Source organism: Balaenoptera ricei, chromosome 4, assembly GCF_028023285.1.
Source record: "Balaenoptera ricei isolate mBalRic1 chromosome 4, mBalRic1.hap2, whole genome shotgun sequence".
NCBI lineage: Eukaryota > Metazoa > Chordata > Mammalia > Artiodactyla > Balaenopteridae > Balaenoptera > Balaenoptera ricei.
In genome coordinates, this window is record NC_082642.1 from 19,335,241 (window position 1) to 19,350,369 (window position 15,129).

Sequence of the window (15,129 nt, forward strand, 5' to 3'; positions counted from 1 at the left end):
TTATTTAGGTCTTTACAAAATTCTCTTAATGGAAAAAATTTCAATTCCCTGGAAGACTGTAAAAGGCACCTGGAACAGTTCTTTGCTCAAAAAGATAAAAAGTTTTAGGAAGATGGAATTATGAAGCTGCCTGAAAAATGGCAGAAGGTAGTGGAACAAAAGGGTGAATACGTTGTTCAATAAAGTTCTTGGTGAAAATGAAAAATGTGTCTTTCATTTTTACTTAAAAACTGAAGGCACTTTTTGGCCAACCCAATAAATTAGAAGTATGCTGTTAGTAAAATGTAACTGATGATTCAAAAACACCTAAAACTCACTGTATACAGTAGTTCCTCTGGAGTAACGGGACTGGTGAAGATGGTGCGCAGGCATCGGAGGCAAGCTTCAATGAACTTCAGGTCTGGGGACAGTAGTCCTATTAATAGAAAACAGATTTGAGACTCATCCTTTCAACTCATATTTAAAACTCTGCAAACTGATTCTAATTTTTACTTGTATAAAAATGACTTCTTTACATACCTTGCAGTAAGGCAGGGATAATATGGCAATCGAGTAGAGACTTAACATTGTTTTCAGTACCCATAGCAAGACTTCCCAATACCACTGCACATTCAGTTTTCAACTCTGTGCTTGAGGTTTCTTGCTGAAGCAAGTACAATAATCTAAAAAGAAAGAACTTGATAAACAGAAGAGACAAAAAAACTTAAAAGTAAACATTAGCTAAAAGTAGTATTACAGAAAAAGGCTACCAATACATCCCACACACTGAAAATATGGTTGGTGAGCTTATAGAGGGCTAGGAAATGGTCATATTTTTATATAAGCTGTTAATTTAATAATGGAATATCGAGTGGGGGTGGATCTAAAGAGATTTTCTTCATTTTGAGCAACAGAACTATCATATAATCTTAGTTTATCAGAACTGTGAATCTGAAAGTTGTCCACAAGTGATCTCTGTGGAAACAGCAGCACCACAGTCCACGTTATCTGCCACTCCAGGATATGAAGACTCCCAAAGCCAAGTGCTGCCGGATCTTAAGGACCTTGAATCCCCAATACTGCAGTTCAGAGATCACAGAGATCTAGCCTGGAGGGAATATTCAGAGTCCTTGTGCTGCTCTTCAAGCAAGGGAAGCTCTCTTCTTTCTCCAGTCCTCCTATTTGGGAGATCAGAAGATCCTATTTCTACTCCAGGCCAGCCTGCCAAATAAATACTCCCCAAATTCTAATCATCCACCACTCATGACCATCTCCTTTATGTTCTAATGTAGAACCTTCATGCCCCCTAAAGCATATTTATATATACTGAGCACTAATTCCCTAAGAAAGGCTGCTGACAGCTTTATAGTGACCAAAGGTCCATCACAATAAAAACAATAAAACCATTAATCCTATATTAAAAGATAGAAAAGAAGAAAGAAAAAACCAAAACATTAAAAAATTCTGAATGAAAAACTTACAGCAATCGCACATAAAACTTAGTTCTGGGTAGCAAAGGCAAAGAGGAAGTTATACAACTGTCACTGTCTACCAAAAGGAAGCTTATTAGCTTCATCAGAAGAAATCAAACTTTCTATGTTAACTTAAAAACCAGCAAATTCGAAAAAATTAGAAATTAAAAAAGAAAAGCAGGGTTAAAAAACCAAAAATTTTTTTTAAATTCAAAAAAGGTTTTGAGAATACTAATAAATAATTATCCAATCATACAAAAACTACCAGAGCGCAAAGGAGACAGGGAAGATTCAGGCTGGTGTACACTGCTTATCTACACAACACATCCTTTTATTGCAGGGTCAATGATCTTCCTGAACCTCTAAAAAGTATTAATACATCTGTTTCATATTCCATTCCCTGGTACCTTAATTTTTTTTAAAGAGATGCTTCATATACTTCAAAGCATTTATTAAAAAAAAAAAAAAGAGAACAGACAATACAGAAAAAAGATAGGTCTTATGGTTGAGAATGAGAAATACATTCAAAACTTAGTATGAATAGCAGAAAAGGGGATGACAGCAAACTTACCTTGGAACAGCTCCTAGAACAATGAGGTTGGCTTTCTGCTTGTTGTTTCCAATTACAGCATTTTTCATGTCTCTGAATTCAGGGGAAAGAGAAAAGGATAAGGTATGCTGAGACATCACAGAAAAATAAAAGATCAATGCATCCCACTTTATCTTTATTATGCAACATCTTGGATTGGCAAGTACAGAAGTTAGGGACAAAGTGAAAACAATGACGCTTTTCCACCTGGAGTGCCAAAGAGAAGGGACAGAGATAGGTACCTTATAAACCTGGGGCTGTAAAACAGGAGAGTAGCAAGGTGGGGGGAGGGGGAAATGAGAGACATCTTGAGTATTGGCAAAAGACTTCCAATACAAAGAAAGTTGAGTTCTTCAAAAAAGGCTACCAATCCTTTGAACAAAAAGAAATATAGGCCATCTTCTCACACACACAGCTCTGGGAGGAGGGAGTAAAAGCAGCCAGCCCACAGAACAGATCTGATCTTGTTTCAGGGACAATGACTTTACTTTTTTCCTTTTTTTCTGACTTCTCTGGACTGAATATTTCTGATTCCATTTTATCTCTTTTATTGTCTTATTAGCTGTACCTCTTTGGGTTTTGTTTTGTTGTTTTTCAGTGGTTGCTTTACAATTTACAATATACACCTTTTAACTTAACACAGTCAATCTTCAAGGGATATTGTCCCATCTCATGTGTATTGTAAGAGTCTTGCAAGCATATACTTCCATCTTCCTATCCATTCTTTGAGCTGCTGTCATAGATTTTATTTTTAAATTAGTTAGAAACAACGTAATATATTGTACTTTTTTTTTTTTTTTTTTTTTTTTGGGCTGTGCTGTGAGATCTTAGTTTCCCCACCAGGGATCGAACCCATGCCCCCTGCAGTAGAAGCACAGAGTCCGAACCACTGGATCACCAGGGAATTCCCTATATTGTACTATTTTTCCTTAAACAGCCACTTACCCTTTAAGGAGATTTAAAAATGAGAAAAAATCTTTTATATTTCCCATATATTCACCAGTATTTTTTACTCTAGCTACACTCAGATCTTTACTTCACCAGGAGTAAAACTCTATTCCATAATAAGAATATCAATGACCAGTTGGTTCACAAACACATGGTTGTTCCCAAAGGACAGGGAGAGAAAATATAAATAGCTCAAAATAAGCCCAGTACTAATAAAATGTTTAATAAAAAAAGCTTATGCTAATTGGTCAGTAGTGCTACCTTAATATAGAACATTAGAACACTGTGATTCTCAAAGTATGGAAGAAGGCATCAGAGCCTCCACGGGCATTTCAGAAGTTTATGAGAGTGTCTGGAAACTTCTGGCCATAGTTTTAAAATAGAAAGCCTTTTTTGCACAATCCTAAAGAAAACTGTATTTTTCAGTACTGTACCTGCCTTGTAAATAAAAGGGAGACAATACTTTTTTTTTTTGAATTTTATTTTATTTATGTTTTTATACAGCAGGTTCTTATTAGTTATCCATTTTATACATATTAGTGTATATATGTCAATCCCAATCTCCCAATTCATCCCACCCCCCACCCCCGCCACTTTCCCCCCTTGGTGTTCATACGTTTGCTTTCTGCATCTGTTTCAATATCTGCCCTGCAAACTGGTTCATCTGTACCATTTTCTAGGTTCCACATATACACGTTAATATACAATATTTTTCTTTTTCTGACTTACCTCACTCTGTATGACAGTATCTAGTTCCATCCATGTCTCTACAAATGACCCAATTTCATTCCTTTTTATGGCTGAGTAATAGCCCATTGTATACATGTACCACATCTTCTTTATCCATTCATCTGACCACGGGCATTTAGGTTGCTTCCATGTCCTGGCTATTGTAAATAGTGCTGCAATGAACATTGGGGTGCATGTGTCTTTTTGAATTATGGTTTTCTCTGGGTATATGCCCAGTGGTGGGATTCCTGGGTCATATGGTAATTCTATTTTTAGTTTGTTTTTTTTGTTGTTGTTGTTATTTTTAGTTTTTTAAGGAACCTCCATACTGTTCTCCATAGTGGCTGTATCAATTTACATTCCCACCAATAGTGCAAGAGGGTTCCCTTTTCTCCACACCCTCTCCAGCATTTATTGTTTGTAGATTTTCTGATGATGCCCATTCTAACTGGTATGAGGTGATACCTCATTGTAGTTTTGATTTTCATTTCTCTAATAATTAGTGATGTTGAGCAGCTTTTCATGTGCTTCTTGGCCATCTGTATGTCTTCTTTGGAGAACTGTCTATTTAGGTCTTCTGCCCATTTTTGGATTGGGTTGTTTGTTTTTTTAATATTGAGCTGAATGAGCTGTTTATATATTTTGGAGATTAATCCTTTGTCCATTGATTCGTTTGCAAATATTTTCTCCCATTCTGAGGGTTGTCTTTTCGTCTTGTTTGCAGTTTCCTTTGCTGTGCAAAAACTTTTAAGTTTCATTAGGTCCCATTTGTTTATTTTTGGTTTTATTTCCATTACTCTAGGAGGTGGATAAAAAAAGATCTTGCTGTGATCTATGTCAAAGAGTGTTCTTCTTATGTTTTCCTCTAACAGTTTTATAGTCTCCGGTCTTACATTAAGGTCTCTAATCCATTTTGAGTTTCTTTTTGTGTATGGTATTAGGGACTGTTCTAATTTCATTCTTTTACATGTAGCTGTCCAGTTCTCCCAGCACCACTTATCGAAGAGACTGTCTTTTCTCCATTGTATATCCTTGCCTCCTTTGTCATAGATTAGTTGACCATAGGTGCATGGGTTTATCTCTGGGCTTTCTATCCTGTTCCATTGATCTATGATTCTGTTTTTGTGCCAGTACCATATTGTCTTGATTACTGTAGCTTTGTAGTATAGTCTGAAATCAGGGAGCCTGATTCCTCCAGCTCCGTTTTTTTCCCTCAAGACTGCTTTGGCTATTCGGGGTCTTTTGTGTCTCCATACAAATTTTAAGATTTTTTGTTCTAGTTCTGTAAAAAATGCCATTGGTAATTTGATAGGGATTGCATTGAATCTGTAGATTGCTTTGGGTAGTATAGTTTATCACAATATTCATTCTTCCAATCCAAGAACATAGTATATCTCTCCATCTCTTTCTGTCATCTTTGATTTCTTTCATCAGTGTCTTATAGTTTTCTGCATACAGGTCTTTTGTCTCCTTAGGCAGGTTTATTCCTAGGTATTTTATTCTTTTTGTTGCAATGGTAAATGGGAGTGTTTCCTTAATTTCTCTTTCAGAGTTTTCATCATTAGTGTATAGGAATGCAAGAGATTTCCGTGCATTAATTTTGTATCCTGCAACTTTACCAAATTCATTGATTAGTTCTAGTAGTTTTGTGGTGGCATCTTTAGGATTCTCTATGTATAGTATCATGTCATCTGCAAACAGTGACAGTTTTACTTCTTTTCCAATTTGGATTCCTTTTATTTCTTTTTCTTCTCTGATTGCTGTGGCTAGGACTTCCAAAACTATGTTGAATAATAGTGGTGAGAGTGGACATCCTTGTCTTGTTCCTGATTTTAGAGGAAATGCTTTCAGTTCTTCACCATTGAGAATGATGTTTGCTGTGGGTTTGTCATATATGGCCTTTATTATGTTGAGGTAGGTTCCCTCTATGCCCACTTTCTGGAGAGTTTTTATCATAAATGGGTGTTGAATTTTGTCAAAAGCTTTCTCTGCATCTATTGAGATGATCATATGGTTTTTCTTCTTCAATTTGTTAATATGGTGTACCACATTGATTGATTTGCGTATACTGAAGAATCCTTGCATCCCTGGGATAAATCCCACTTGATCATGGTGTATGATCCTTTTAATGTGTTCTTGGATTCTGTTTGCAAGTATTTGGTTGAGGATTTTTGCATCTATATTCATCAGTGATATTGGTCTGTAATTTTCTTTTTTTGTAGTATCTTTGTCTGGTTTTGGTATCAGGGTGATGGTGGCCTCAAAGAATGAGCTTGGGGGTGTTCCTTCCTCTGCAATTTTTTGGAAGAGTTTGAGAAGGATGGGTGTTAGTGCTTCTCTAAATGTTTGATAGAATTCACCTGTGAAGCCATCTGGTCCTGGACTTTTGTTTGTTGGAAGATTTTTAATCACAGTTTCAATTTCATTACTTGTGATTGGTCTGTTCATATTTTCTATTTCTTCCTGGTTCAGTCTTGGAAGGTTATACCTTTCTAAGAATTTGTCCATTTCTTTCAGGTTGTCCATTTTATTGGCATAGAGTTGCTTGTAGTAGTCTCTTAGGATGCTTTGTATTTCTGCAGTGTCTGTTGTAACTTCTCCTTTTTCATTTCTAATTTTATTGATTTGAGTCCTCTCCCTCTTTTTCTTGATGAGTCTGGCTAAAGGTTTATCAATTTTGTTTATCTTCTCAAAAAACCAGCTTTTAGTTTTACTGATCTTTGCTATTCTTTTCTTTGTTTCTATGTCATTTATTTCTGCTTTGTTCTTTATGATTTCTTCCCTTCTACTAACTTTGGGTTTTGTTTGTTCTTCTTTCTCTAGTTCTTTTAGGTGAAAGGTTGGATTGTTTATTTGAGATGTTTGTTGTTTCTTTTTTTTTTTTTTTTTTAAAGTGTCCAATATACTTTTTTTTTTTTTTTTTTTTTAGAAATTCACGTTCTTTTATTTTATTTATTTATGACTGTGTTAAGTCTTCATTTCTGTGTGAGGGCTTTCTCTAGTTGCGGCAAGTGGGGACCACTCTTCATCGCGGTGCGCGGGCCTCTCACCATCGCGGCCTCTCTTGTTGCGGAGCACAGGCTCCAGACGCGCAGGCTCAGTAATTGTGGCTCACGGGCCCAGTTGCTCCGTGGCATGTGGGATCTTCCCAAACCAGGGCTCGAACCCGTGTCCCCTGCATTGGCAGGCAGATTCTCAACCACTGCGCCACCAGGGAAGCCCTGTTTGTTGTTTCTTGAGGTAGGATTGTATTGCTATAAACTTCCCTCTTAGAACTGCTTTTGCTGCATCCCATAGGTTTTAGATTGTCGTGTTTTCATTGTCATTTGTCTCTAGGTATTTTTTGATTTCCTCTTTGATTTCTTCAGTGATCTCTTGGTTATTTAGTAACATATTGTTTAGCCTCTATGTGTTTTTGTTTTTGATGGTTTTTTCCCTGTAACTGATTTCTAATCTCATAGCGTTGTGGTCAAAAAAGATGCTTGATATGATTTCAATTTTCTTAAATTTACTGAGGCTTGATTTGTGACCCAAGATGTGATCTATCCTGGAAAATGTTCCGTGCGCACTTGAGAAGAAAGTGTAGTCTGCTGTTTTTGGATGGAATGTCCTATAAATATCAATTAAATCTATCTGGTCTGTTGTGTCATTTAAAGCTTGTGTTTCCATATTAATTTTCTGTTTGGATGATCTGTCCATTGGTGTAAGTGACGTGTTAAAGTCCCCCACTATTATTGTGTTACTGTCAATTTCCTCTTGTATATCTGTTAGCAGTTGCCTTATGTATTCAGGTGCTCCTATGTTGGGTGCATATATATTTATAATTGTTATATCTTCTTCTTGGATTGATCTCTTGATCATTATGTAGTGTCCTTCCTTGTCTCTTGTAACATTCTTTATTTTAAAGTCTATTTTATCTGATATGAGTATTGCTACTCCAGCTCTGTTTTGATTTCCATTTGCATGGAATATCTTTTTCCATCCCCTCACTTTCAGTCTGTATGTGTCCTTAGGTCTGAAGTGGGTCTCTTGTAGACAGCATATGTATGGGTCTTGCTTTTGTATCCATTCAGCGAGCCTGTGTCCTTTGGTTGGAGCATTTAATCCATTCACGTTTAAGGTAATTATCAATATGTATGTTCCTATGACCATTTTCTTAATTGTTTTGGGTTTGTTTTTGTAGGTCCTTTTCTTCTCTTGTGTTTCCCACTTAGAGAAGTTCCTTTAGCATTTGTTGTAGAGCTGGTTTGGTGGTGCTGAATTCTCTCAGCTTTTGCTTGTCTGTAAAACTTTTGATTTCTCCATCGAATCTGAATGAGATCCTTGCCAGGTAGAGTAATCTTGGTTGTAGGTTCTTCCCTCTCATCACTTTAAATATGTCATGCCACTACCTTCTGGCTTGTAGAGTTTCTGCTGAGAAATCAGCTGTTAACCTTATGGGAGTTCCCTTGTATGTTATTTGTCGTTTTTCCTTTGCTGCTTTCAGTAATTTTTTTTTTGTTTTTAATTTTTGCCAATTTGATTATTATGTGTCTCGGAGTGTTTTTCCTTGGGTTTATCCTGTATGGGACTCTCTGCGCTTCCTGGACTTGGGTGGCTATTTCCTTTCCCATGTTAGGGAAGTTTTCGACTATAATCTCTTCAAATATTTTCTTGGGTCCTTTCTCTCTCTCTTCTCCTTCTGGGACCCCTATAATGTGAATGTTGTTGCGTTTAATGTTGTCCCAGAGGTCTCTTAGGCTGTCTTCATTTCTTTTCATTCATTTTTGTTCATTCTGTTCTTCAGCAGTGAATTCCACCATTCTGTCTTCCAGGTCACTTATCCGTTCTTCTGCCTCAGTTATTCTGCTATTGATTCCTTCCAGCGTAGTTTTCATTTCAGTTATTGCATTGTTTATTTCTGTGTGTTTGTTCTTTAATTCTTTTAAGTCTTTGTTAAACATTTCTTGCATCTTCTCGATCTTTGCCTCCATTTTTTTCTGAGGTCCTGGATCATCTTCACTATCATTATTTTGAATTCTTTTTCTGGAACGTTGCCTATCTCCACTTCATTTAGTTGTTTTTCTGGGGTTTTATCTTGTTCCTTCATCTGGTACATAGCCCTCTGCCTTTTCATCTTGTCTATCTTTCTGTGAATGTGGTTTTTGTTCCACAGGCTGCAGGATTGTAGTTCTTCTTGCTTCTGCTCGAGACTATACTTTTCATTAAAAGCTATTTCACTTTGGAAAATCAGATTAGTGGCACTCATGGTATATGTGTCATCAATACCACACCTACATCAGTCCACAGTTTCTGCTCTTGCATTCATACATCATTAAGTTTTCTAACGTGCTCACGCCTAAGCACTTACATATTGAAACATTATAAATTATCTTTCTTTCATATCCCAAAATACATTCCCCTAATTACTTACTGAGCATCTCTTTGACTTCTCCTTTAGGCAGCAGAGCTCTACAATATACAGGAATTTTTTTGCCGACCATGAAAGTTACAATCCTGAAAAAGTTCTGTAATTTCTTATAGAAAAACAAGAGTAGAAAACGGAAGTGGGGGGAAGTTATTAAGAAAATCAGTGACTAAATGTTATCATCAGCTTGTGTTTCCAATACCAACCAATTTCACTGGCATTGAAAACCCTGGTAACAATAATTATAATAACCCTCTCCTTAATTACCTTCTTCAATTATTACAGAAAAATGCTACTATGATGTAGTGGTCTGCTGAAAGCTGATTCTCCCCGCAAGTTTTCGAATAGCATTTTCACAAGTCTTGAGCCAAACACTGTACCTGTTAGTCTTCTTCCTTCAGCTCAGTGCTTGAGGGTGGTCTATTTTTCAGGGCCTTACCTCTCTCTCTGTAAATATCCCTCAGATCTTCCATATGGTTTATAGGGGATCAGCAGGGGTAGTTTTTGTTTATGAGGACTAAGCTGAATGAAGTTTACTAAGGTTTTAACCAAATTCTGATACATGATTATAAAATTATGTGATACTGAAGCTTCCCTGAGTAAAGCACAGTTGATGAGAAATTGTACATCTAAGCTCCCGCCTCCTTATGGATGCCTGCTGTTTTCTTAGAGACCTGCTTCCCAATTGTCAGCTTATAGACCCTAACTTAGCAGTCTGTCATTTTCTTTCATCTTTTTTCTTTCTCTTAATGTGTTCTGCCTATACCAACACAGTACATTCATTTGTCCAGTAGCTAGCTATCTACTTAGAGTTTATTTTATGCCAGGTGCCATTCTGGAGGTTCTCTCTATTCTGGAATTCCCAACCCTAACATTTTCCCAGATTTCTCCCCATTCTTCGTAAACGAAGCAGAAATGTGGTGTCCCCACCTTATAAACACAACCCAAATACCTGAAACCATGCCAGAGTAAATGTTTTTATAGACAAAAGCAAACAAAAACTCCAAAACCAATTTTCCAGTTCTCCTAATAGTTTGCAAAAAGGACACGAAGGAGGCAGCTGGTAGTTATAGAGTAATTGCAGGCTAAAGAGAACACAATTAATAAAATGGACCAATGTCTAAAGAAAACAATTCTTGCTCTGGCTCTAATAAGTAAAATATATCTATACTAGATAAGGAAGAGATGTTAACGCCCTGCAAATAAATTCTATTCAGTTGTTAATATAAAGGGATACCAGAAGATCATTTCTATGAAAGAGTTAAAACAGAAAGAGACATAATCAATACATATACTCATTTTTAGCAGATCTAAGTGCAGGGTAAGATTCAATTTCAGAGCCAGCCAAATGAAGCTTCTTTCAGTTCCCAGAGTGTAGCTATTTTCTCTCTCTTTCATTTCCTTATTATCCCCTCCCTTATATCACTCCCTGGCCAACTTTACTCATCTTTCAGGCCTGAGCTTCTATGTCAGTGTCATCCTCCAGGAAGCATGCCCTGACAACTCCCAAGCCTGGGTTAGGTATCCCTCCTAGTGGCCTGTAACATAACACACTCATTACTTTTTTAGGATAGAAGTCTGTCTCCTCTACAGAGGCAAGAAACCAGTCTGACCTGGAAATATCAGAGAAGTTACTATTAATGGATTACACAACATACCATATAGAAATCCATATTTTTGTAAAATACAAACTCACACTATCGAGATGGGAGCACAACAAAACTAGGCAAGATTTATACATTGCTTTGAAGTTCACAAAGTATTCCATACCCATTATTTAATCTTCACCACAATCTTGAGTAATATTAATCCCATTTTATAGATGAGGAAGCTAAGACTCGGGTTTGGGCTCTTCTCAGAGCTTCACAATAAATGACAGAGCCAGTCTCAACCCATGTCCTTTATGCCAAGTGTTTTTTCCATTACCTCCAGCATATCAGGCATTCAGAGAAAAGACAAAAGAATTTAGTAAATGAATTTCCTTTTTCCTCCTGTCTTTCAATTTACATTTTTATGCAAAATAAAAGCATATCTTTTAGTCAAAGACATCCTTTTCCCAGTAGATCAAAGAAATATATAATCTCAATCTCATGTCCACCAATCTTTAATATTGGAGGGGGTGGAATGCCCTACTAACATACTACTGAAATTCAACAATTACTTTTTGGGCTCAGCACTGTGCTAGGCTCTATGAAGGATACAAAAGCATCACATAATGAGATGCCTGATCTGAAGAGTTTACAAGACAAAAATAACACTAACAATGTAAGGCAGTGTATATTATAAATAGTGCGCTTATAGGGCTGAGAAAAGTAGATGATAAGACAAGCTTAACAGGTTTTGAAGCAATGGTAGGAACTAAGATGGACCTTAGAAAATGGCTAGGATTTGAATTAGTGGATGAGGAGGGCAAAAGGAACCATACTGGAAATGAATATGGCATACTTCTAGGGAAGTACCAGGAGCCAGGACTGAAAAGAAGGTTCCCTTTAAGGTGGAACATTAAGGATGGAACAAAGTTAGAAAAGTGATAGGGAGAAGAGACAAACTAAAGGGGGATGGATTAAGGAGAAATCATTCTTTTGATCAGAAAAAGGACATGAAGGAAGCAATGACAATGGAAGATAAGCTGAATGTGGAATGGACTGGAATACAGATAACTCTAGTCAAGAGAGGCAACTAAATGGCTGATGCCCTTCCTCTGTGGTCCCAAGACCCTCTGTGCTTATCATTATCACAGTATTCACTAATCAAACTACAGTGAACTGTCTCTTTAGTTATCTGACTCCTGCATTAGACTTTAGGATCTCCCAGAGCAGTGACTAATTATTCACTCTTATATACTCCCATACTAGCACAATGCCTACCTAGCACCTGATAGGCACTCAATAAATGTCTGTTTAAAAAATTACTCAATCCATCCAGGTATCTGGTTATATGAGACTGACTAAGTAGCAGCATAGGAACCGTTAATAGGGAGGACATTTTAAGGAAGCAGTTAACAAGATGATTTGATAGGTGTGACAGGTACAGGAAATGTGATATGTGACATGTCCTGAGTGACTACTTCAAGTCTGGGTGCCTGGGTGCAGAGAACACTAGGAAGTTTGGAGAATAAATCCCTTAGCAAGACAAGGATCTATCTTGATTTTATACATACTGAATTATCTTCGAGATGAGATAAGAATATCTGGGTAGAAAAGCTAAAACGTAAGCCTTGGGGATAGTCTACTCTTTGAGGATGGGAGAAGAGGAGTCGATATTAAGATGTTACAAAAATGCATTTGTCAGAGAACATTTTCAGCTAAAATCTAGCTAGAACCTTAAATTTGCCCAGTAATAAATGGACTCAAAATGCACCCACTTTTACATGGAGGTTAACCTTTCTACTTCCTTCCTCTGCTCTGAAGGAGTTTAATTTTTAGTGTGGTAGAGAAAAAGGTCTTGAATATAAAAACGACATGTGCAGTGCCTACTACAGCATATGTCTAAATCAGAGTATTATGATTTGTGATCAAAACCAAGAGAGAAAGTAAACACCACACTTTGTCATTAAAATAGTAGGAAAAGTAAAAAAAAAAAAATAATTGGAACCTAGACCTGTTGGAGAAACAAAGTCTAAGTCAATCAGGTATGAGCATATTATTCCTAAACAGTCAAAATAGCATAAATTTTAACTGAAAACCTAATTATCATCTAAAAATTAGAAAATTATCTTTAAAATCATTGAAGGCTGGAGCCAGAAGCTAAAGATCAATGATGTCATTTTCATTTGGAACCAGTATGACTTTTCACTTACCTGAAGCAGCTCTTATTTGGAATACTACACATTCATTCTTGGTCTAATTGGCATGAAGTAGCCAAAAAGTACAGTAGATATGGAAAAGTACAGTCTGAGCATAAAGTCTGACCTACTTATGAAAACTCACTTTTCATAAGACATAAGGAAGAAATACGTATTTGTGGGTAGCTACAATAAGGCAACAGGGTAAACAACTTAACAAAATTATTTGGACTTGGAAAATTACAAACTTACTCACTGCCCTGACCCTGTAATAATAATTATTATGATGTTCTTTTTGGAAAATGTAACATCCAAACATCCAAGTACAATACGTTTCTAATATCCAGCATGGTTAAGGAATGAGATTATTCTTATTCCCATCAAAATCACCATCATCAGATGTGAATTGCCAATTTTAAAAGAAGTGGATAATGATGATCTATTATTCAAACTAAAGTTACTTTTAACATAAGGCTTTGATTCAGCAGGTACTTGAGAGATTTACAGTGAACTTCATTTCAAGTCAACTTAGGCAATTATTGTGCACCTACTATATGTATAAATTGAACAGAACTGCGAATTGACAGTAATTTAGTTCATTCTTATAAACAAATTACCCTGAGGTGTAGATTTCTGGAATGTAGGTAGCGTCAGATACAGTTCCGATTTTTATAAACACTAGTTCAGAAATTAGGAGTTGTACTTAACTCTGTTTTATCAGAGTTATCAGGTGATTACAAATCATCTTACATTCTCCAAAAATGAAAAGTGCAATGTAATAACTGTACTAATAAATGTAAAATATTTTTACAGTACATTAATAAATATTTTTAATATATGTAATCATTCCAAAGAACATCAAAAATGTGTTAGAACATTATGAATATGGAAGCATACAGTTAAGTGGCTTATAAATACGAAAAGATATATATAAAGATATGCATACAAATATTCAGCTATTTTTGATGTTCAAAGTTAGAATCACATACATATATAAACAGCTTATATATCTGTACACAAAACTATGTCAATCTGATCTAACAATTTCTGGAAAATCTTGCTACCCTTTTAACCAGACTAACCTGTCTCAGAATACAAAGTTTTAAACAAGTAACTCTCAGAATCACTCCATTTCATTTGGTATTAAGGTCATCTTCACTTATGTTTACCTGTAACACTTTTGAAAGTAACTAACAGGACATTTCTTTTGAATTAGCCTAAAACTTATCCTTTAATTTAAAATTTCCAAAAGCCAGAGGCTTCATTTTATGGGCGCTCATATCTTTAGGACATGCAAGAAAATGGAAAGTGTCTATATTCTACTGAAACCAGAGGTACATATTTTCTTGGAACCAGAGAATGAAGTACCAAAACCATTACCAAAATAAACTTATTTCATCAGTATATTAAAATACTTCAGAAGACCCTTTTAAAAATGGATACTTGGTGAAAACCACACAATTCTACAGTTTACACAACTGCCTGCCTTAGTTTACCAGAAAGAGCCAATCTAGTTTTCTAGTTTGGTTCAACTTTGAAACTGCAAAGCCAGCCACATTTGCTTATATCATCTTTTGCCTTTCAACATAGGGAATATCAACATAAGGCCACACAGGGATATTTGTTTATTTTTTTCACGGAGAACCACTAATGTCAAAACCAGATTCAGGTGCTCTAATTTAGGTATGTTAAAAAAAAGCACAATGTTTAAGCAGCTTTAACTCAAGGTCTACAAAAACATTTCAACAGTCATTCTTCTGCAACTATGAAATTTAACATGGTTGAGCTAATACCAGAGTAACTTCACCAAAAACATCCTGTAATTGTTTTTTTAAAGTCACACACACATCACCACACTAGAGGAAGCTCAAAATTTGCAATACAGTACAGTTTATCTGATGTACCTACTCTCTGTTGTAGTTGCAAAGGCTGTAGTTTATGACCTACACAGCTGATTGCCCTGTTCTCTCTGCTCATATCTGACTCCTATCTTACTCCATTAACTACTCAGTTACACATTTGAAACATTGCTTTTCAGGACCTAATTCTGTTTTCAAATCTTTAGTATAATAGGACCATTCAAATTTATGCTAAATACTGTACTATAAACAAAAAAGTTGTCTCTAGGATAACTCCTCATTCTTTAACAATTAAACTTAAACAGTTCTGATGTTTAATAGTATTCTTCAAAGGCATACTCACTGACTAGGTAAGACGGTCC

At 36.0% G+C, this 15,129-nt stretch overlaps 1 protein-coding gene across 5 annotated transcripts in view; it reads right to left on the reverse strand.

The window, feature by feature from the left end:
* ARMC8 (armadillo repeat containing 8) overlaps nucleotides 1-15,129 on the reverse strand; it is a 102,168-nt gene that overhangs the window by 63,851 nt on the left and 23,188 nt on the right. For all 5 annotated transcript variants that reach the window (XM_059920246.1, XM_059920249.1, XM_059920245.1 and 2 more), the window contains 3 exons: nucleotides 2,023-2,094; nucleotides 520-662; nucleotides 318-415 (listed from right to left, as the gene is read on the reverse strand). In XM_059920246.1, coding sequence (XP_059776229.1) covers nucleotides 318-415; nucleotides 520-662; nucleotides 2,023-2,094 — 313 coding nt within the window. The remainder of the gene's footprint in view (nucleotides 1-317; nucleotides 416-519; nucleotides 663-2,022; nucleotides 2,095-15,129) is intronic.